Source organism: Carassius auratus, chromosome 10 (genome assembly GCF_003368295.1).
Source record: "Carassius auratus strain Wakin chromosome 10, ASM336829v1, whole genome shotgun sequence".
Lineage (NCBI taxonomy): Eukaryota > Metazoa > Chordata > Actinopteri > Cypriniformes > Cyprinidae > Carassius > Carassius auratus.
Genome location: NC_039252.1, coordinates 5,043,088 through 5,067,216, shown reverse-complemented (window position 1 = coordinate 5,067,216; position 24,129 = coordinate 5,043,088). Strand labels below are relative to the sequence as shown.

General features: G+C 37.0%; 2 protein-coding genes and 1 pseudogene across 5 annotated transcripts; all 3 read left to right on the top strand.

Annotated features, from left to right (window-relative positions):
* The first annotated feature begins 1,095 nt into the window (after positions 1–1,095).
* Positions 1,096–2,951, top strand: LOC113110446 (hydroxysteroid dehydrogenase-like protein 2). Its single transcript, XM_026274632.1, has 5 exons — positions 1,096–1,241; positions 1,750–1,961; positions 2,412–2,510; positions 2,593–2,706; positions 2,862–2,951. The coding sequence occupies exons 1-4, from the start codon at positions 1,225–1,227 to the stop codon at positions 2,703–2,705; spliced, it is 441 nt and encodes a 146-aa protein (XP_026130417.1). The 5' UTR covers positions 1,096–1,224; the 3' UTR covers position 2,706; positions 2,862–2,951.
* LOC113109442 (hydroxysteroid dehydrogenase-like protein 2) lies at positions 2,707–7,358 on the top strand (annotated as a pseudogene).
* A 780-nt stretch (positions 7,359–8,138) lies between these two features.
* LOC113109636 (uncharacterized protein KIAA1958) lies at positions 8,139–24,123 on the top strand. 4 transcript variants are annotated; one of them, XM_026273326.1, is made up of 6 exons: positions 8,139–8,320; positions 10,470–11,478; positions 14,726–14,773; positions 15,376–15,495; positions 15,572–15,889; positions 16,930–18,352. In XM_026273326.1, the coding sequence occupies exons 1-6, from the start codon at positions 8,315–8,317 to the stop codon at positions 17,112–17,114; spliced, it is 1,686 nt and encodes a 561-aa protein (XP_026129111.1). In that variant the 5' UTR covers positions 8,139–8,314; the 3' UTR covers positions 17,115–18,352. The 4 variants fall into 4 exon arrangements, with proteins under 4 accessions (XP_026129111.1, XP_026129110.1, XP_026129109.1 ...); XM_026273325.1 differs by lacking the exons at positions 14,726–14,773; positions 15,376–15,495; positions 15,572–15,889; positions 16,930–18,352 and adding exons at positions 19,477–19,656; positions 19,791–19,997; positions 20,188–21,230; XM_026273324.1 differs by lacking the exons at positions 14,726–14,773; positions 15,376–15,495; positions 15,572–15,889; positions 16,930–18,352 and adding an exon at positions 21,610–24,123.
* Positions 24,124–24,129: the final 6 nt, after the last annotated feature.

Below are 24,129 nucleotides of genomic sequence, written 5' to 3'. Positions count from 1 at the left end.
ATTATTATTTTTTGACAAATAATTAATTAAGGGGATCATATTTAGGGTAGATTGAAACCCATGGATTATAGTGTCTGCTTGACTGTTTATATTGTGCTCTTGAAACAATCGCACATTGTTATGGTAGCATTGTTAAGAAGAAAAAAGATATTAGGAACAATAATATAATCACAATAGATGATACACAACAGTCTGTAGGCAACCTAGGGGAGCTGAAAAAAATAAAATAAATAAAAAAGGAAAAAAGTCAACAAAACTGCAAACCTGGGTAAATCATTTATTTAAATATTATGTATTGCCACAATTTCTGTTCGGTTCAGATTCATTTCTACCAGCGCGCACCAGAACACTAGAGGGCGCTACAGAATAAGCGTAATCAGCACAGAGAGTGAGAAAGAGAATGTAGTTTTTAGGTGTAGAAATACAAAAACGTGTAATATTAATAATAAATTATATTTATTTATTCATTTTTAACAACTACATACATTTTATTTTAAGGAATTTTAACATACATACATATTCATTTGTCTTCTTTTTAATTTTATACACGATTTAAACAATATAGTGTTTTGTTGTAAAGCAAAAGGGCTGAATTCGGCGCATTTTCTCTCTCTTTTGTTTTTATTTTTCTACCTATTCTAAATGTTGTTTAATAGAGCCTACATTATGAATGAAAATGTCTTAGTAGCCCAGTTGTTTTGGTTAGTATTGCAGATAATCATAAAAAGGTGCATTTCCTAGCTAATTTCGTTATTATCGTTAATAATAACATTCGTAATAATCGTTTATTTGTTTACATGCAAAGTAAAGGGTAAATAAAAACCATTTGATTACAATCTAATAATATATTTTGCTATTTAGTGAAATCATGCATTACTATAGACTCGTTGAATAATACAGCTATTAATAAAGTATTTGTTGTTTTATTTATATGACCAGTTCCTTTCTAGTTGTTTGCAGAGTATTTGTTTTATATTGATATCTTTTATATTTATATCTTTTATCATTTATTTGAATGTTCCTTTAAAAGCAGTAGCGTGTTCACTGCTAGTGAATGAGTGAATGAATGATGCAGTGGAATCTGTTTCTAGAGCACGAGCGAATTCCCAGCCATCGTGTTGTGTTCATCTGGAGGTGTTTGTCTCGCTCGGTCTGTGTCGAGTTTAATGTTCCACGCAGAGCTTCTGAAGTTCACTCGTTCCCAGACACAGTACAGGAGACACAATGCTGCAGAACACAGGGTGAGTTTGTCTCATTCTTGCTGCTTAGCCCGTGTGTCATCAGCCATCAAGGAATGCCAAATCAAACATCCCTTGGTATTATACAGCAGTGTTTCAAGACACAGGACAAAATAGACAACAAAAGTGCAATCAATCAATCAATCATTAAAAATAAGGTTATATAGCTATAAGAGAACCTCTGTGAACTTGTTGAACTCATAGCAGGTGCAATACAGAATAAATGTTTTCATAGCATTACTTACAAAAAAGTAGGGAGGGACACAATTGTGCAACATAACTTTGACGTATTAAAAAAAATCTCTGAGCCTTTGCTGGTTATGATACAAATGGCAGGTCAAATTGTGGATTTTGACAGAATCAGTCGCAATACTTTAATAAGAATATGATTATATCCACAGATATATCAATTTCTGATTAGTTATGTAATGTTTTGCCTATCAATATCGGTTTGTATAGTGCAGTGATTCCGATAGGATTGGATTATTATATAATTATGCATTAATTTTAGGAAGCTGGCAGGATATACCATCTTCATTACCGGAGCGAGTCGAGGTATTGGCAAGGCCATTGCTCTCAAAGCTGCGCGGGACGGAGCCAATGTGGTCATCGCTGCCAAAACCGCTGATCCTCACCCCAAACTGTGGGCACCATCTACAGCACAGGACTCGCTTGAGCTTACATACCTTTACATTCGGACACGACAGAGACCAACATTCAAAAGTAAAAATCCCATTCATTTTCTTTATAGAGAAAGTGATTTTGTGTTCTAATGTGTTTTTAGAAACTAAATTCCCAGTTTATTTCTACATTACCCATAAAGCCACCAGCAGCGAATGCATTGCTGATGATTCGGTCAAGTTTTTCTTCCTTGCAATGTATTTAGTGTTGTTCATGTCAATATCATAACAGGCTAAATATAACAAGCATTGAAGTGATCTGCTTAATGATGGATTTGTTTCTTGCAAACACATTTCTTTGGCTCACAAGACATTCACTGATGGACTGGAGTTATGTGGATTACTGTGTTGAGTTTTTATCAGCTGTTTTGACTCACATTCTGACGGCACCCATTTACTGCAGAGGATCCTCTTGTGCACAAGTTACATAATGCTAAATATTTCATAAATAATTTAATGTGATAAGTCTGTCTAATTAACATCTGTTTGATAGTTGAAGCTGCTGGAGGGAAAGCACTGCCGTGCATCGTAGACGTTCGTGATGAGAAGCAGATCAATAATGCCGTGCAACAAGCTGTGGAGAAATTCGGAGGTGAGTTACAGTATTTCATATATCTCCCAATTTGAGCACTCAGGTGTGTTTTGTATTTTATCTTGTATGGTTCTGTTGACAGGGATTGACATATTGGTCAACAACGCCAGTGCCATCAATTTAACAGGAACTCTGGACACTCCAATGAAGAAAGTCGACCTTATGCTGGGCATCAATCTTGGGGAACGTACCTGACATGAGCAGAAGTTATTCTTTAGAGTAACAGATCACAGTAAATGTCAGAAATATTTTCTGTTTTAATTGACAGCTTGTCACCGATATTGTCAGCAGAGCTTAACTTGCTTTGAACCCACAATATTCCTCTATCTGTGGCCGCTGTTTTCATTACAGGTCTAAACTGTGCATCCCACATCTTCTGAAGAGCAAGAACCCTCAGCCCTCCTCTAAACCTCAATCCCATCTGGTTCAAAAACCACACGGGTGAGCGTTCTTACATTCAGTGCTCGAGGGCTTTGACAATCACTGAACATTTATCCAGTAACAGTGACACTGATCTTGTTTTCTGCTGTGTCTGTGAAGCATACACCATGGCAAAGTATGGCATGTCCATGTGTGTACTTGGAATGGCTGAAGAGTTCAACCGATCCATCGCTGTCAATGCCTTTTGGCCCAAGACAGGTAATGGCTTTCCTGCATCAGTCATTAAATAATTCAGCTTAGAGATCATTAATGCATGAGTACTAATATATACTAAAATCCTACAAAGCAACCTCTTAGTTGAATATTAAAGAGCCACACAGATGGGAAATCAAAAATTACCTGTATTACAGTGTATGATGTAGCTGTCCATCAGTGTAAACAATGTGCAAAGTAATTAAACCAACCAAAGTACACGATTTATAAAGTTATTGGCTTCTAAAGTAAGGAGTCGACTCTGAATCGCTGAAACGAGTCGTTATAGATTTCAAATCTTTTGCCCATCTCTATGTACGTCACTAGGAACACTTTGCATAATAATCTCCGCCTACCATCTTGGGAGAAACGGAACTCTGACCTGCCCCCCCCCCCACAAACAGACGCTCTGGTTGGTGTGAGAGCATCATGTCGAGGAGACAGTGTGTTTTTAATTGTAAAGGCAAGTTTGTTTTATTTTCACTGCCAAAGAATGAAGATCAGAAGAACCAATGGCTAAAATAAATTTTTACCACAATACCAGAGCAGTACAACAAATGCCTTTTGTTGTGTTCACAACATTTCACTGGTGACTGCTTTTCTAATCTCGGTGAGTACAGCGGGATTTTCAAAGCGTTTGGCCATAAAAGAGGGTTCATTACCAACTTTATTTAGAACAACGAGCATCTCCGAATCACAATGCGAAGTATGATTATGAAGTTATGTGTTTGTTTTCTCCAGAGCGTCTTATCAGTATGTGTGCTGTCTGCAGCCTGTCTGCGCTGATCATCATGTACAAACACGTCATTAAAATGAAGTGTAACAAGTGCTGCTAACAGATATTCTGTGATAAAGTAACGTTAATCCATATGAAAACAACGCGATGTCTGTTTTTCACGTCTCCCTTCGTTATATCTAATGTGACCACGCCCCCGCGCTGAACGCGCTATTCAGATTCAAACTGAAGCGCAGCTTGAATACACCCACACAGAAGAAAAAGCAGCGAGACTGTTCAAGTTTTTTATTTTACTGTTTGCTTCGTGATGAGAGGAATAAGACATAATTCACCCCAAACAGATGCTAACGCATAGTTTACCATGGAGGTGTGTGCGGAACAACCAATCAAAACTGACTATGTTAGTTGACCAATCAGAACACAGTATGCTACCGAAAGGTGGGGTTTAAGGAAACTGAATCTTTTGAACAGCTTCGCGCGAACCGTTTGGGGATCTCTGAGAATTTAGGTAATTTTAAAATGATATTTTGACAAAATGACAATGTTTTTTAACCTTGGATGGATTTAAACCTATTGTACAGGACTTATAAACAGTGATAGGAAGCTTAGAATTTTCATCTTACTGACTCTTTAAAGTGATAGTTCACCCAAAAAATGACTCATTGTCATGTTATTTTTAATGAAACCTTGGAGTTTTCAATTCTTATCGTTATTGAAATCATTATAATTGCTCTTTCTGAGGTCTTTGATGTGTCTTCTCCCTCTATGATGTTGCCTAAATATCACTCCTCCGTTGCAGTTATCTTGTAAGAGCATTTTTTCTGTTAAGACCAGAACAGTCCCTTAGCTTTTCTTGAACATCTGAACCTTGAATTTTTTGAACTCCACTTATTGTTTTTGTCACTGCTACGATCAACAAAACAGGCAAAAGGCCAAAAGCGTTATTTAATTCAATTAACAAGCTAACCAAACCTCCATGTCATAACTTTCTTTCTTCAGATGAGCTTTGCTGTTCCTTTTTGAATGATATTTTAGAAAAGACGGGTGCTGTCCACCAAAGTTTTTCTGGTGAGGCTATGAATTCTAGTTTTAAAACTAATGTCTCTGGCCAGTCTCTGTTTTCTTCTCTCTTACTAATTCATCTTCTGTTTCTGAGTTCATTTTGAAATCCAATTTTTCATTCTGCTGACTTGATCCTGCTCTTAGTCTTGTTCTGAAACTCTGCGGTTCTGTCATCTCTGCACCTATTTCTCCCTTCATAGATGCATCTCTTGTCTCTGCTTATTTCCCTCTGCCACTTAAAACCGCCACAGTTACCCCTGTCCTCAAAACACCCAACCTCAACCACTCAGTTTTATCCAAATATCACCCTATTTCATATATTATCATATATATCTTTCATTGCTAAATTTTTGGAAAGTACTGTTGTCTCCCAGCTTCGGTCTTTCCTAGTTGCAAAAAATCCTGTTGACCCTGATCAATCAGTTTTTTGCACATTTAAAGATAGTGAATGACTTACTGCTTTCTTGCAACTCTAGTTCTCTCCCTGTACTTCTCCTACTTGGCCTTAGCTTAGGACAGTATCCCACGATTTACTTATTTTCAACCATTTGGATATGGTTATTTCTGGTGTTGCTTTCTTTTGGTTTCTCTGATAGTCAGTTTTATATTTTTGTGCAGGGTTCTTGATCTCCCACTGTACCACTGAAGCAAGGTATCCCCCAGGGATCAGTTCTCGGTCCATTATTATTTATAATTTACTTTCTTCCTCTCGGTCAGAATTTACTATGCCAATGTCATCCAAATATACACTACTTGTAGGCTACTCTATCCATTCGGATTGATAAAATAATTGATGAAAAACAGTAGAGCATGTAGCCAACACCACCAAAACACCACAACAACATGATGTTAATATATACCTTGAATGCAGTTTTGCTTTGAATAAAAGCATCTGCCGAAGCCATAAATGTAAATGAGTGTATTTGTGGCACTGTATGCAAATGAACAATAGGAAGTTGAAAGGATGTTCTTCTGTTAAGTCTCTCATTAAAATGGTGTACAATTACCATTGTTTCAAATGTGTATGCTAAACCTTTTATTGATATTCAAAGCTTGACATGTAATGTGAAACATGCTGTAATGAGGTGGAATTGAATATGAATCAAAACCAACAATGATAACTGAATTAGTCTTGTTGCTTCATCTACTTCCAGGCATCCAGACGACATTAATGGACATGTTGGGTGGTTCTGGGATTGGTAAACAGTGCAGGAAGGTGGAGATCATGGCTGATGCAGCCTACACCTTCTTTAAACAACCCACCAGCTTCACGGGACAGTTTGTCATTGATGAGGACATTCTCAGGAAGGAGGGCATTAGGGACTTTGATGTGTATGCCGTTGAGCCAGGTTGGTTATACAATATTTATATTTTATTTAAAGTAGTAAAGTAATACATTGTCCTATTCAATCAGTAATTTGGTTTGAATAAAAGTAACTTCATAGTATTTTTAGACCATGTTAAGTTTTTTACAATAACGTGGCATTTCTCATATATTACAGAAAACTGTGAACGTCAACAAAGCACATAAAACATATCATTATCTTTTTAGGTCATCCATTGCTTCCTGACTTTTTCCAGAGGATCTAGCCAGGCAGATGAAGGAGCATGGTGAGTTATGAGACATAACCAGCACATTTCATCTGTTTTTGTTCTGTATTGACTTTCAAGCAAACTTCAGCAGACATCTCAGTTTGTGTCGATATTTTAACTTTCCCTTCAGGTGCCACTCCAGCTTTGAAAAGTGGAAAAATCAGTGCAGATTCTGCCCCCACGGGACCTGTTTCTGACATGTTCAACATAATCAGAGGAGTTCTCAGTCCAGATGTAGTGAAAACCACACAGATTCGATTTATCAGGTACTGATGATGCATTTAAAACATTTGAGTTAGTTTTATGGCTTTCAGTCAATGTCTTTTTTTGTTCCACTGAATAATAATAAATAATAGGGTATGTTATAATTTATAGGGTAAATTACAATTTTGAATTATGCCACAAAAAAGTCATGAGGTCATATTATGAAGTAAATTTTGAGATTGAGATGATCACAAATTTATTATGACTTTTAATCATTCCTGACTGAGAAGCTCATTGTGAATTATAAATCAAAATGATGATAGTCATTGCTGACTTTCAAACCCCTTGACTTGTCTCATAATTATGACTTGTGTTGAAAAAAAATTAATGATGAAAACCATGTTCTTTATCAATAGGGAAATTAAAGCCCACGATGGGTTTCATGTCTGAAAAGCTGAAGATTAAGGGTGACATGGGCATTGCCATGAAATTGGAGAAGATGATGGGCATGATGAAGTCTAAGCTGTGATATGATCACTCACTCTACCATCTCCTGCCTCACATGATCTACACGATCTCTTTTCTAAATCAATGTTTGCATTAAACCATTTCCTCATCATTTGTGCAGCTCATACTCATTTTAATAAATGATTTTTCTTTATACCTTCTTCACTGCATGTTCTTTAATAGTATAGTTTGCAACATTATTCTGAAAAGTCTCTTTAATAACTGTAGCATGCTAGCCGTAGTTTTCAGCAACATATCATGATGGCTATAGTTAGTGTTTTAGGATTTAACCACATTATTATAGGAGCTGATTCAACGGTGTGAGCAGCTTTCACAATCTTCTCGTCATTTTTTTTTTTGTAACATGTTTTACTATAATAATTGTAGTATTTTTCAAGGGATGGAGGTCTAACTCCTAAAACCTGATGCTTATTATATTTAGTTTTCTTCCTTCTTGAAAATTATTTTAGAAAGTAAAGAAAAAAAAAAAGAAATTTCTTTGCTTTGATTTTCTGCTTCGGTAGGAAGCTAATATTTGTCAGAACAGGCATCTGATGCTCTAAAATTGTATGATCCTATATAGTAAAATGCATTTTGGCTTGACTTTTGCTAACAAAAACACTTTTTTCATTAAACGTCTTTGCAACTAACACAACAAAAGTATTTTAACACATGCATTTGTTTCTAGTCTTTGTGCACATAGACATTAGGTTAACATTCCTATATAAAGCTTTTTTTTTTTTGCCACTAGTATAGTTACAATTGTAAATGCAAATGGATGTTTTGACGGAAATATTCCGTTCTGTCATGAATGGTTGTGTAATAAATAAAATATGAATTTCATATTGCATATTGCCATATCATATATCTCGTACACGTACTTCCGGTGATAGCGGAAGTACCCTCTGCACGTCCATTAAAAGCAAAATTAATGGCTTTTGTATAAAATACTGTCAAATGTAGAAGAACCGCGGACAAATGAGGGGTTTGCAGTGACAAATGATGCTTGATATCGAACAAAGAGGCAGCGAGCACCGCGCGTGAGCGGACACCGGAGCTGATTCTCCGTATGAAGGTAACGTTACAGGATGATGATTTGGGCTCTTTGTGTTGATGCAGATCATCAGACTCGTGGACTCGGTGTCAACACTGATGCAGCTGTCTGTAGGGAGCAGTTTTGTAACGTCCCCGCTATAAACGCGTCTGTGAAGAGCAGAATCGCGGTGTACGTCGCGGCTCGCTCGTGTTTCAGACAGAGTCGCGCTGTTTGGAAGATAAGACATCAGCTTTATGTGTCTCATAACTGAAGAGAACAGACTAATGTATTAAAACAATGGCTGTGGGCGGCGATGTGGATGACAGGGGTGTGTCTTCAGCTTATTCGACTAATAAAACAATAATAATAATAATAACAGTAATGTTACTTTGGAAATTCCATGTTTTGTTTTGTTTTTTAAACTTGTGTGAAAAAATGCCATATCGGAAGTGCTTTAGAATACAGTATAAATATTAATTATTGGTTGTATATCAACATGCATCACTGTACCAGAATGTGTTGTAAATGACTAGCCGATCACACTGATACAAGCATTTTAATCTGAACCTTTACATTTTTATTTTAAAAGACTGAGTTTTTTAATATTATTATTAACCTAAAAATTTAAGACCAAAGTCAAATTTGATTTGAAAAATTTCATTCAAATCTTGAATTAATGTCGATAATGGAAATTCACCCAATCTGTATTCTAAATGCGTCTTGCTGCTGTTGTGAACAATTTATACTAATTTTTTATTATAAAATATTATAATTATAACTAATATATCATAATATAATTCCAATGAAACACTTCTCCACTTTCTAAAAGTAATTTAGTCCTCTTCAGCTTACCTTCATCCAATCATTGGAAGCATAACCTCTTTATGAAGTAGTTGTTTGATTATTGAACCCTGTTGTTTATTAAATCAAAATACTTTAAATTGGATTGCTTAGAAATTTGAGGCTTTCTAACTTGCGTACTAAGGACACATTGGTGGTCTCATTTTGTTGGTAAAATCAAGTCCTGGCCGAAATTATTATAATTTTTTTTATTTTATTTTATTTTTAAAAATACTAGGCGTATATTTGCTTTGTGACAACTAATGACAATTATCACTAACTATTATCTTAACAATTTAAGATAAAAATGAAATTAGAATTTAAAATTTAACAAAAATATAAATTTATGCCAACCTTTTATTTAAAATCGGCATTGAAATTCAAAATAAAGTTGTTGTTTTTTTCCTAATGCATCTTGATGTTATTGTAAACATTATGTCAGTAAAAATGGTTTCAGCTGCCACTTCATGATGACTATAAGTTTATTATAAGCCAAAATAATAATAATAATAATAAACATTTGTACTGAAAAATTAATGATTAATCATTTTATCATTCCGTAATGTCACTTTATTGTCAATGAGTAGACTGATTTCATAATGGTTTATATGGTTTATAAGTGTTTATCTGTAAAAAAAAAATAAAATAAATTATTTAGCTTTTTTCTTAAAATCATATTGTCAGCCTAACAATTTCAAAAATGTAACTAAAAAGTTGAATTGAATTTTTTGTCTACCTTTTTCTTTTAAGTTGGCATGAAATGAAAATTTGTCCCATCTGTTTTCTTAATGCATTTTAATGCCATTTCATGTTGACTGAGTACAGTTGAGGTCAAAAGTTTACATCCCCCTTTCAGAATCTGTGTAAAATGATGGATCTCCAAATCATATAGTCATTGTTTGAAAGGTTTCAAAAACACGAAAATGCTGGAAAAGCAAAGAATTTGTGGGAGCTGAGGGATTTTTCTGAAGAACAGCAGGCAGTTTAACTGTTCAGGACAAACAAGGGACTCATGAACAACACCAATAAAAAAAAACACAGCTGTGGATCATTCAGGTAACAACACAGTATTAAGAATCAAGTGTACATGCAAACTTGTGAACTGGATCATTTTTTATAAATCCAGCTTTAGTTTTCTCTCGTGGGCTTTATGTAAACACTTTTATTTGAAATATCTTATTCAGGTCAGTACTAAATAAACGACAACATGTATGATCCCTCTTACTTTGGTCAAATAATTAACATTTTGCAGAATCTGAAAGGGGGGTGAAAACTTTTGGCCTCAACTGTATATCATACACAAAAAACAAATATAGTATTGAAAAACGAATACCTTTTTTCATCTCAGGGGAGGAGGCTCAACATGGAGGACTGTTTGCACACTTCCTCTGACAGTCTGGCTAAACTGGTCAAATGGGCCCACAGTCACGGGACGATCTGCACCTTGATCCCCAACCTCAAACACATGCTGAACGAGGGCTCTCACGGGACCCTCACGGCCCTGTGGGGCTGCAGCGCGGGGCACGCCTACCACTGGCCCCTCAACACCACCTGCAAAAAGACTAACAAGGAACGCAACCTAGAGAGCCGAAGCATCAACACGGACAGCATGATCCAGGCGGTCTCCGTCATGCAGAACACCTCAGAGCGCTTCCTCGGCAGCGCCGCCAAAAACAAGGGCGACCCCAGTCAGATCCACGACTCCTGCGACCTCTCCAACTGCAGCGAGCCGTCCGAGATGGACGACAACGGCGAGGACTACAACAGCCACCTGTACGACATCGTCTGCGAGTCCTCGGCCACCGACGAAGACGGCGACTCCGACTTCCATCACGCCTCAAATATCACGCCCAGGAAAAGATCGGGAGCCGAGGACAGCACTGACCCGGCGTTGAAGAAAATCAAACAGGAGAGAGGCGAAGACTATTACAGTGTGGCCAACCCTCAGATGCCCAGCAGCTCGGATGTGAAGCTCACCACACAGTCACCCAAACCCAACGTCCACACCACCCCATCATCCAGGTCTGCGATGTCCCAGAAGCCTTCCTCAGTAGACGGGGACTCCATGATGGTGTCCTCGTCACCGCTGGACGGCTCCCCTTCCTCTATGATCAAACCCCTGCGTGCACCGTTCCACGTGACCCAGAACAAAATGCAGGTGAACTCGAACCCAGCTTGCAGTCAGAGTTTGGCCACCTTGCCCCATTCGGGAAGGATTGACGCTATGGGGGTGCTGCACAGGGACGAGTATCCCAGGCCTTCCTTGTCTTACGGAGAGGCTTCTGTGGGGGTGAACCCTGAGATGGATCTTCTAGCAGCACAAACACTTAATACAGAAGCTCGAGCGGACAACTCAGGTAAAGAGCCTTATCTGGCGTCAGTGATGAGAACATCTCTGAATATCATTGCATTGGATAACACAATATTACACGCATGCGACATCAGCAAGATTTTCTCCAAACGGCACTTTTTGGGGTTACTTTTAACAAATTGGTCTTTTTTTTTTGTTGTTGTTGTAGCCTGTCGCTATTTTATTTAAAACAGTTATTAATTAAAGATATTAATTGGCATAATCTTTTATTATTTCTTAGAAGAAGAAAAAATTAACTGCTACACTTAATGTTGGCATGACCAACAAAATTGTGTTATTGTAGCTTTGTTTATTTATTTTTTATTAGAGTATTTATTCATATTTCCTATTTATTTAGGTCTTTTTAAATAATTTTAGATTTTCTTGTTTAGCACAGTTTAGTAATTTTGTTTTGTTCTTTCTTTTTATATTCAGCTTTAATTAATTTATAAATTTATTTTGTAAAGGCAACATCTCTAATTCTTGTTTTTCTAAAGTTTAAGTTTTTTTATATTTCAACTTTTTATTTCAGTTAATTAAAAATATTTATTTTTCTTAGTTTTAGTTAACAATAACAATACTGCAACAAAGTCACATGGTATTTGAAAATAACGTTTAAGACACTCACAAATACTTTTTTTTTATATACATTAATACTTTATATATAAGGTTTAATTTTTTACTTTATTACACCAGGCATTAAATATATCTACATGATATAGATATAGAAATATATATAGAGAGAAAGAGAGAGTATAAACACTCAGAAATAATAATTAAAGATAAACGTATAAAACCAGCATGAATACACAGACTACGTTTCTAAGAACATAAAATAGTTTTGAACAAAAGGATTATTTTCTTCTTTATCTTGCACACTCTTATTTGTCATACTCTTAACTATAGTTTTTTATTTAAATTGTTATATATATATATATATATAATTTATTTATTTTTTTGCTTGAAAGGCATGCTTGTCCATTGTCTTTTGAGATAATGAGTCTTGGATCGATATTTTGTTATCTAATGCAAAGATATATATTACTGGTTGCAGTGACTATATAGTATTTGAATTCATGTATATGTCTTTTTGTCTGTCGAGCCTTTGTTTGCATGAAATGAACATAAGACCTTTTAATGATCTCAGAGCGAACATAAGGTGCTATAAATAATAGAATAACTGAAAATCCTACATCGCTCAGTTGTTCATCGCTTCAGAGGCAGAGCTGATGCCTCATGAAATGTACATTCAGTTTGCTTTGAACATTGCTGAATGCAAATTGAATGCGTCTGCATTAATATTTCATCATGCCATGCACTTTTGTGCCTAACAGCAATCAGACACTAAATGCAAATCAAATCATTTTAACTGAATTAAATAGCCTGAACAAAGAAATCCATATTTATGATGAACTTACAGTACATAGAAATAGCAGACAAACACCGAAGGTTAATGTATTGTGCATGTGTTTGTATGAGTGCTGTGAGCTGCCTGGTATTGATCTTAATTATATTCGTGACGTCGTCTCAGTCAATGCCATGAATTGGATTTATTACACCGCAGAAGTGTAACCCAACACTACACAATGGACATGAAACAGACGGGGCGTTTCTTAAACCTCAGAAGGGATTCAAACCTGGCCAAAATGAAGAATGCTGCACTCAAGCAATGATTTGAGTTTGGAGAGAGCATTTGCTTTTGCCTGAATGTCTTCTTTAAAAGGAATAGTTCACAAAAAACTGAACATCTGCTGAAATGTACTCACTCCCGGGCTATCCAAGATGTAGATGGGTTTGTCTCTTCATCAGATTTGGAGAAATGTAGCATTACATCACTTGTGCACCAGAGGATCCTCTGCAGTGAATGGGTGCCGTCAGAATGAGAGTCCAAACAGCTGATAAAAACAGCACAATAATCCACAACACTCCAGTCCATCAGCTGTGTGTTTGTAAGAAATAAGTCCATTTTAACTTCAAACTATTCCTAAAATTCAAGTCCTTTATTTTTCCACCAGTGAAAAAAATGTCTTAATCAGGAAAGAAATCTCCATAGATCAAACACTATTTGCAAGCCCAAACAGATCTCAACAGTTCTTAACAAATATGTGGGTGGATTTTGATGTGGGACACAAGATGGGATGGGCATTTTGAGAATGAACTCATATTTTGGCCAGAGACCAAAAGTAACGGTTTGAAGTTAAAATGACTGGACGGAACAGTTTTTTACAAACGTGCAGCTTTCGGCTGTTGTGGAATATTGGGAAATAGGCCTTTTGTGTACATAGAAAAAGTCTCAGATCTTTGAGTTCAGCTCACGAAAAGTGGGGGTAAAAACTGAAGTGTCGCATTTAGAATTTTGTTCAGTGTATATAAACCTTTCAAATGCAACATTTGCATCGGGACTAGAAGAATAATTTTCATTGGCCATAACTGGATGTATCACATTAGAAACTGATTTAGGCCATGTTCTTCTGTAATGTCATCCGTCCATAGTACTCCATTTCAAAAAAAAAATTTTTTTTTTTGCTGCAAATGTTTGATTTCATAACAAGGTAATGCAGAAGTTTTCCTCATTTTATTCAAGCTGGTTGAACATTATTATTCCGGGCCTCCAGCTGAGAGGCATTACGCCTTAAAACAGATGAAACCGAGAAATCAAATGCAGATGTGACTTTCTCATATGTGCAATGCAATTTCTTTTTTTCATTGCATCATCTCTTCTAACAGTTGCGTCGAGAGAGGGCCTGGTAATATATATATATATATATAAAATATCTTTTACATTGTGGTTTAAATTTGTTCCATTAATTCTAGACTTGTGCTTAACGATGATTACTTTTTCATGTTAAAATTCAGTTTCCTGGGAAGTGAGCATCTCTCTCTTCATGTCATGAGTAAACTCCCTATGACGCAGGCAGTGATTTAGTCTGGGTTACGCTAGTTAATGAGATGGCGTCCTCTCCCATTCTGCAATAAGGCATTAAGCTGTTTTCCCAAGAGTCTCTGGGGATATTTGACATTTCAGTCCAGATGGAAATGGATGAGGCTGTTATTGCTTTAACTCCAAATAAACCGAACGAACATAACAGGTGAGTTTTCATGACACCTTCTCTCTTTATTGAGAGGGAAATGGATGTCAGTAGATTTAATGTCATATGATTGTGTGTTTTATCATAAGCATGCATTGAGACGCTTTAAAGATACTATTAAGATCTCTTTATGGTGGACAAACTATAATTGTGTTCTGTTTCCAGGTTCACAGGAGAAGATGGATTACGCTGTGATTTTGAAAGCCCTCCATGGTTAGTTTTGTTTTTTTGTGCAAGAACCTGTTAAGCTCTAAAAAATATTGCCGTTTTATATTAATTGGTAAAACTCACAAAACCTGTCAATAACCTATCCTGCTCATATTTACCTTAAGAAACACTTTTTTTTTGCATGCACATTTTTTAAGGTGTTACAAAGACATATTCTTGTTACTGCAATTTAATTACATTTTATTTACATATATTAATGTCAGAATGCGAACGATCTTAACAGTCACTGATGTTTTCGCTTGCTATTAAAGTGACAGGTTTTGTGATCTTCTCCTTAACACTGCAGCTGTGCTGTGGTGCGCCAGTCGAAATTATCCTCTGTATTTATTTCTACAATGGATGAATTTGCATGAGGCAAATGAATTTGGAGCAAACTTTGCATCATGGCAAATAAAATAAAATCTCTCTGCTCAAAAAGGCTTTATTGTCTGTGGACTCAATACAGACCGGTCCTTTCCTGTGATGTGGTGTGGGAAAAGCATGTCGTTTGAGGTGTGTGGTGATCTGGTCCCTGCCTGCTGATTGGTCGGGACAGAAGAGCTCGTCCTCTATTAAAGCTCCTAAAACGCTCATTTGATGTATTACAGAGCATCTGATTCCAGCCGCACACGGCTCAGAAGAGCAGTTCTGCCCGTCAGATCTCAGTCCAAACAATGAGAGGTATTTTGAAGAGAGAAAACACCTGGAAGAGTTTATAACAGGCATAGGTGAGCCAGGAGAACCTCGACTGTGTCCGTTTGGGCAGGGGAGCTCTTTTTAATGCATGTCTCGTGATCTGCGCAGATACGATAACTCTACAGAACCTGCAGACGGTCATTGATCGGATCCTGGTGTTTCACGAGCGGACGCAGATGCCTCTGTCCAGTCCGGCCCGGCTCGGGGAGCAGGAGCTGTTTCCGGGGAGCGGACTCTACCTGCCGCACTACAAGCTGGCGTCCATGCTGCAGGAGTCCCGGCAGGACAGCATGAGACTCTTCCACCTGCTGTTCGAGCACTTCTTCAGCGAGGAGGATCTGAACGGAGCCGTCGCTTTCGGGAAGAGGGGGAAAGTCCCAGATGGGAAAAAGATCTTGGACAGAAGAAGAGTGGATGGGATTATGTGTGAGTAGTTGAAACGGGACAGACAGCTTTTACTGATAACCTCAGGATGATTTAGGGCTATGTGTTTTTTTTTTTCCGTTCTACTGATTTATCACTTTTTTTATTTTTCGCTTTTTTTGTGCAATTGTACATTGCTTCTATTCATCAAAGAACACTGTTGTACTTTCCACAAAAATGTTAATATCAATGACAATACTACTGCAAATATTAATATCAGTTTCATTATCAAGAATAATAAGAAATGAGCAGCAAATCTGCATATCATTATGATTTCTGAAGGATCATGTGACACTGAAGACTGGAGAAATTATGCTGAAAATTCAGCTTTAAATCAAAGGAATCAAATACATTTCTAAATGTATTCAAATGCAAAACAGTTCTTTTAAATTGTAATAATATTTCACAATATCACTGATTTAACTGTGTTTTTGCTGAAATAAATGCAGTCTTTGTGAGCAGAAGAGACGTGACAAAATATTATCGATCAGCCTTCAGCTGATTTTTCGCTGATATCTTAAAATTTACACTCTAAATGGATAAAATTATTTTATTTTTATTTTTTTTTCAGAACCATCAGGTAGATTTATAGTGTTATAGACCACAACAATGCTGTTTTTCACTAAATAAAGATATTTTTTTATATATATATTTAACTGCGCTGATATAACCATGCATAATAGCAATGACCAGTATATATATTTTATTGCAACATTGAGAAATACAATATTTTTTGAGAGATGATACAAAGTGAGTCAAAGTTTGAATCAATTGACTGAAACTGACTGATTCACAGAACTGATACAACTTCAACAGATTTCTGCTACTGCAGACACTATTCAGATATTACTTTAAGATTATTTACATTTTAATAAAATGCATTCAATCATTTCACGTAGTTGATTTGGTGAATATTCTTTATATTTCAAAGACCAATCATGGGACTTTTTGAGTTTGTCTCAAAGCCTTCACTCACTGTTGTTGTTTTCCCTAAAATGTTTTTAATTCAAATGTAATTTTCCTTTGTTTTTTTTTCTTTGCAGCATATGTTCTGCGTTGTTCTACAATAGACGGATGGACACCCGTGGAATCGTCTAAACTGAAGAAGGCCTGTATTAATAAATGCAGGCTTCGAATCGGTCAAAAAAAGAAGCAAGAAACTTCCCAAGAGTCCTTTATTTTTTGTGACGAACAATCTTCAGGCAAAAATGACCCTTCCTATATGTAACTGCTGATCCCAAAAAAATTCCACTCACAGACAAATGCTATTATTATAAAGGAAATGAAAATAAAACCGTGTTTTGGCCAGCGGTTGAATGAAAGCTGTGTCTAGGACATGAACGATTCAGTCTGGAATCGTTTAAAGTTGATTCAGTTCAGCAACAGCACTAAAAGATGAACGATTCACGGTCAGACACATGAACTTTTTCTATTCCATTCATTTCAACAAAACCTACATTATCTATACTGTGATAGTTACTGACTATTGACTTGTTTAGTCAACACAAACCTGTTTATAACCATTTAAACCTTTAGATTAGTCTAGTGCTTTAAGTCATGTAGCATTGTAACAATCAAGATATTTTGAGTTTTGTCAAACCATTCTAATGGTTTTTACTCATATCCAATATCTTTAAATATACAAATGTGAATTATCACTATATCAAAACCAGCTTAAACTGTATTTTATTGTTTTATCTTAATTTCTTCCTCTGCTGGTTCCATGAAATGATCTGTTTTATCAAGCAGCATCACACTAATTGCATCATTCCTTTTGCATGACTGAGAGAAAAATGGAGATTTTAGATATTTATAAGCATCCAACAAAGTTTTATTACTCCGCTCTTTTGTATTGCATTTGTAATTTTTACCTAAGTGATTTCATGTTGACCAATCAGCATTTAACAGCATATAAAATGAGAGACCGCGAGAGATTATTCGGTATAAACATTCAGACAATTTTCAACAACTGTGTTCATTCTTGATATTTCGGAATTTCTTCCTGTGAGGTGTTGCAATGAGTGTGTAATGAAAACGTCACTCAAGGGCTCACACATTTACAATATTTCCTGGAGTTCTTTGGATGGCATTAGAAAAGGAGACTTTAAAAACATTGGAAGGCTCAGCTAGTCAGATCACTTTTTACAATCAAGTATTATGTTTCTTACAATAAAATAATAAAATAAAACTAGGTAGGTATATCACATTGTCCACAAGTGTTTATTGTAAAGAGAAAAAAGATGACATTAGCATTTATTATGAAAGAAGAGTCTTCTCGATGGGTTTAAAAGTGTCTTGTTCTGTACCTTCACACTGATGCTGAACTTGCCCTTATTTTAGCACTTATACAACAAACCTGATGTTTATTTTCAAGTGTGTAAATGCTCCATCATCCTGGTGTCTTAAGTGGTCTTATTTGTCATTTTTCTGATGTGTTACAATAAAATCACCAAATTTTGTCTGTGATCTGTTTTTGTCTTTGAATCAATTGCTCTGATTAATCGGCATTTTTGCATATGGCATCTTATATTATAAGGTAGGAGTCTTTTAGTGACTGCTTCTTAATTCAATGTATTTTGTTTTATTTTAATTTTGCTTTTGCTAGTCTGCGTCTGTGATTTGATAGCATTACTTTGAGGTGGTTGTATGGTCTTTTCAAATTATGTTTTTTAATGTAATCACAAAATTAATTTACAATTCCATTTAGTAGACGCTTTTATCCCAAGCAACTAACAAATGAGGACAATAAAAGCTGTCAAAAGAGCAACAGTGTAATTTATATTTATAATTCATTTGAATACTCATTGTAGAAGTGGCTAAAATAAACCCACTTAAAGAAAAGGCATTTAGATAAGAATTCGAGAGTTAAATCTACATTTAAAACAACCCAAACAAAGGCAAAGAAATCTCTGGGGAAGTTTTTAAATCGAGTAAAATCAAAAACGAACAACAAAAGCAATGATAAATGGACCGCATTTGAAGATTTTGCATGGCAGTCAATCAGAATAAACTTCTTATAACATTGAAAAAATATTTTGTATTGGTGAGATAGATGCATTTGGGTTCAAATAAAAATAGATACTTTTTTTACATTATTCACACTAAGCATGTAGAGCTGTGTGTTGTGATAGAAACAAAAGTAAAAAATTATGCAATACAAATTTGCCAAAATAGTGCGTACTGACATACTGCTACAGTGCAGTAAAGTCAAGTTGCAAAAAACAACAACAACAACAATCATGATGTAAGACGCTAAAAAAACAGTAAGATGCACATGAAACAAATAAGATAAACATTACAAATTGAATGGATGAATGTCCTGTAAACCACAGATTGCTGTAGATATACCGTATGTAGTTAATAGTGATTAATTTGGATAATAAATCAAAATGTCTTGTAATTAATTCAATTGTTTAAATCAGATGGCAGGCCTAAATGTTTACCACTAGCCACGTATTTCTTTGTTTTCTGTTTAGTATTTTTTTTTTTTTTTAGCAAATTTCAGATTAGCGCTCAAAATTACATTTAGATATATCTTTCCAGGGGTAGAAGGACCTCATGAGGTAAAGCTCTGTTTCTATTTCAAACAGTTTCTCCAGCTGTGTATGAAATAGAGAGACTGAAAGCACTACTGCAGGCTGAGAGAAGCAAAAATGAGTTGATGGGTGAAACCATCAGCAGCCTGAAGCAAGACAAAGAGCTTCTGCAACAGGAACTCACCAAGAAGGCTGAGCTCATCTGTGACTTCCTGCAAGACCAGCTACGACCAGGTGACTATTCCTTATAAACCCATCATATTGCATTTCTGGATAATACCTAGATTTTATGATATGAATGGAAGCATGGAGATCCGAATGCAGGTTGTAATTTGGATAAGGATTGTCTTGTTTTCTTCGATTGGTAGATAAAAGAAGGACACTTTCATCAAGTCAGATGGAGCCAGGAAGCTCACATCAGATTATCGCCTCCATTCCTGAAGAGGGCGCTGTGTTTGACCCACCAGCCCTCTTTGACTCTTTTGAGGAAGTGGAGTTGCATCCACTGGACAGGCAGAGGACCATCAAGATTTCATCAAAGAGAAGCAGAGACGGCGAGAACACACGTGTCCGAAGTAAGTACTGTAAGACTGGGATTGGGATCCAAAGTCTAGCTATTTTAGATGGGCTCAATAGATAAACTGGGATTTGTTAACTTTTAACTCATTATTAATGAGTATTAATGCTAGATTTTGATTTGCGCTCAAGTTAAATCTTGTCCCAGTGTGTACAGTTTCACTTAAGAATTCTGTTACTATTTTTCAGTGAAAAATGTTGTGGGCGTGATTGCACGATATATGGCGGCACTGCAAGAGTTTCGACGTAGCGTGTCCATGAAAGTGGCTTTTGATAGAGTTGGCGTCGACCGCAATACCATTTCGAGAACAGCAGCCATTGCAGAACTGAGCTTGGCGGCTCCTGAAGTCTTCCACGCTCTGCCTCCATGGGACGAGAAGGAGGAAACATTGGCCCACTATGCAGTCAGATGCCGACAGGCCATGGACGACAGCATCAAAGCCAAGATTAAAAGCATGAAAGCAAAGGGAGAGCTTCTACCAATCGTCAGCAAATAAAACATTTACCTTATCTGATTTACAGTGGACATGTGACCACTCTAAAAGAACATTAGTATTTCTCGTCACATTTCGGCCTTGATCTCTTTTGTCCTTAGCCATAATCCATCACAAAGTGAGGAATGTATGGCAGCACATTTATTGGAAACTTTCAATCAGTTGTTGTTTGCCAATTTGTTTTATGAATGGAATCAAATACTAGTTTTGTATGCCCTGTATCAGTATTATTTTGTCTGACCAGTATTTATTTCAGTGTTAAAATTAGGTAAATAGGTAATACTGATATTAATGACTGTATGATTGCATGCTCACCTCTTCCTCTCTGAATAGCAGATTTGTGTCACGTAATAAGATTGTCAAGGTGCAGACTGTGAAAAATAAATGCGTAATGATGTTACACTACATTGTATGAACCAGTGGGTTCAATGACTGTTACTGTGAGTAATAAACAGAATATCACAATATTGAGATGCTTCTGTATTTTATTGGAAAAATTATTTTGAAAACGAATAACTCAGTCAGCACTACAACCAATACAGAGTCAGAGATTAGAAACCTTTACCTAAGGATTGGACTGTACCCCAATGGAATCTGAGAAATGGAGCATAGTCAGGATAGTCCTCTTATATTTAATATGGTACAGTCTGTTAAATGTATTGTGCCTTGAAAATCTTGTTACCCCTTTAAAAACCTTGTCTTTCCAAAAACACCTTATGGACAAAAAGCTATTGATGTTTACCTTAGACCCTTGGCCTCCAACCCTGGCCCTGGAGTGCCCTCGACAGTACACATTTTATATGTCTCTCTTATCTGACACTCATTTCATGTCTTGGAGTCTCTACCAATGAGCTGTTGAGTAGATTTAGGTGAGCTTGTTTAGGGAAACATACAAAATGTGCAGAGTTGAGGGTAACTGAGAACTAGGGTTGGTGACCACTAATTTTAAACCATTTTTGATCATTGCCATTTAGGTGTATCCTTTACTGAGAGACAGAAATGTATTTCCATTCATGTCAAACTAAATATGCAGTCTACCCTAACTGAAGTCCATTTTGTTTTCTAAGTTTTGTTTCGTATTACATATGAAAACACTACCTTCTTCCATTTTCAGCAGATATGGATGAAAGAGCATACCGAGAACAGAATGAGAAGACCATTCGCAGCACCCAAACAGCTCTTCGCAACTTTCGGGACTTCCTGGTTTCTAAGTATCCCAACGAGACCAGAGAGATATACTTCATCCCCTGCCAAGAGTTGGACATCTACTTGGCCTCCTTCTTCGTGGATGCACGCCAAAGGGATGGCTCGGAGTATGAGCCCAACAGCCTGGCCAACTACCAATGTGGACTGGAGCGTTATCTGAAGGAGCATCACTACGCCTACAGCATTACAAGAGACCGGGAGTTCCAGAGATCCCAGGATGCCCTCAAGCAAAAGCAGCTGGAGCTCAAGTTCAAAGGCAAAGGCAACAAACCCCACAAGTCAATGAAGCTGACCTTTGCTGATGAATTGCTTCTAAGGAAACGGGGGCTTCTGAGTCGCTTCAACCCTGAGGGTCTGCTTAACCTGGTGTGGCTCAACAACACCAAGGCTTTTGGCCACTGTACAGGCTTCCATAGCTCCACACTCAAATGGGGAGATGTGCGTTTGCTCACCACAGAAACAGGACTAGAGTGTCTGGAGTGGACCTACCAGGATTTTACTGACCCTAATGCCAGAAACCGAAGGTCCACAACCGAGTGCCACATCTACGCTACCCCGCATGCTCCTCAAACCTGCCCTGTGCAGGACTACAAGGAATACGCTCAGCGCAGACCTCAAGCAATGCTCTTTGAAGATGCCCCCTTTTATCTCTCCATCAAGCCTGTGGTCAACCTCGCCGCCCTGCATTGGTACAACTGCCAAGCTCTGGGAAAGAACAAATTAGCAAAGATGGTGAAGACCATGTGTGAGAAAGGCAACATTCCAGGGAGAAAGACCAATTTCAGTGTTTACCAGAGTTGCAGCTCCTTGTCCGAGGCCCAGAGCAATCAGCTAGTCCTGATCTGCAATGACCTCAGGCAACAAGCCGTCCAGTCAGGGAGTTCCCATCCTGGCAGCACCAACTTTGTCATTGCTGGTTCTTTTGACTCTACTGACTCTGCTTAAAGCTGAAGTGTCACTTTTGAGCCACTAGTAGCATCAAACCGATCTGCTGTTTCCAAGCAAGTTTCCCAAACACCTCTTCTGTCTTCCATTTTTTGGACAAGCAGGTAGTCCCGACCCAAATGCATGGCATTTGGTGAACAAGAAGTTGATGTTTTGGGCAGCTTAAACCAATCAGCCAAGGTTCGGGTGATTAGGAAGGTTCAGTTAGCCACTGTTGACAGATGCCTACACCAGGAGTTAACCAACTTGATAACCTTATATTTGCCAAGTGACAATTTGGAGGGCTCTTCAAGCCTCTAATGAACATATATTTCTCCCCAGTCTGCTGCCTTTTGTGTCACTCAGGATAGTCGCTTGTGAAGGGCTTGGGACTATGCATGTTTTCGTGGTGCCATCAGCCAATCAGTGTTGTCAGCATGTCTCAGTGTAATTTTGCAGGGGCTCCAGAGTTATTAGTCACATGGCATTCCCAGCTCAAATGATTGGATCAGAAAAAAAGTCTGTGTCCATGCTCAAAGAAAGTGGATTCTTACAGAGGTCTTGCGCCAGCTGAGCAACTGCCTTTTGGATAAATGGGAATGCTAATGGGTATCTCTTTTTTTTATGTATGGCTTGAATAAACCAAGAAAGGGCCACAGAGTCACTGTGTTTACACTCCTAAGTTAGTCTACAAAGGGCTGCATGGTACGGGAGGAAGTCATTTATCGTTAGAAAACATACGGCAGCTTTAAATTCAGTTGTATGACTGACATAGGCCATCATGTTTCACGTCTCAATGCTCTTTAAGGTAAGTCTTAATTGTTGTTTCTGTGTATGAAACTATGTTGTCCTTTTGTCTTGATTATATTGTAACTACACTTGTCTTCTGTGCAATGCAAAATGTTCTCTATCCAGTGCAGTTTTAAGTCATCTTAAGGCATTTGGATGCTAATTTTGTGTTATGGTATTTTTACTACGTATGGCAACAATTGCGAGTTTGAGTTATTCCATATATGTTGTAAACTTATGAATGTAGTGGAACTAATCCTGCTATTACTCGTATATATTCCCGTTTTGGAAATGTTCTGTGTTAATGTAGATGTTCTCTTCAATAGTAAGCACTTATCAGAAATGGGTCATTGTTAGATACTCTGTGTGTTAGATATGTTACAGTTATGTGCCTGTTCAACATATGTGCCTGATATTATATAATTTATTCTAGAACATACACAACAAGGATTATTTAAGGTTACAAAAACAAACAAAATCGTTAATACTACCATAAATAAAGCAACCCTGTGATCCGAATAAAGTCAGATTTTTTTTCTTTCGGGTTTTAATCTGACACGGCTTAGTTTTAGAACTAAGATTTTTGTGGACCACATAATTCTACTTGACATCCATAACATGTTTAACTACTTAGTTACACATTTAGTTGCAAATATAAAATATTGCAAATTATTTTGCTTTATTATTGACCCGTGCCTTTGGAATGGTGAAAAAAAAT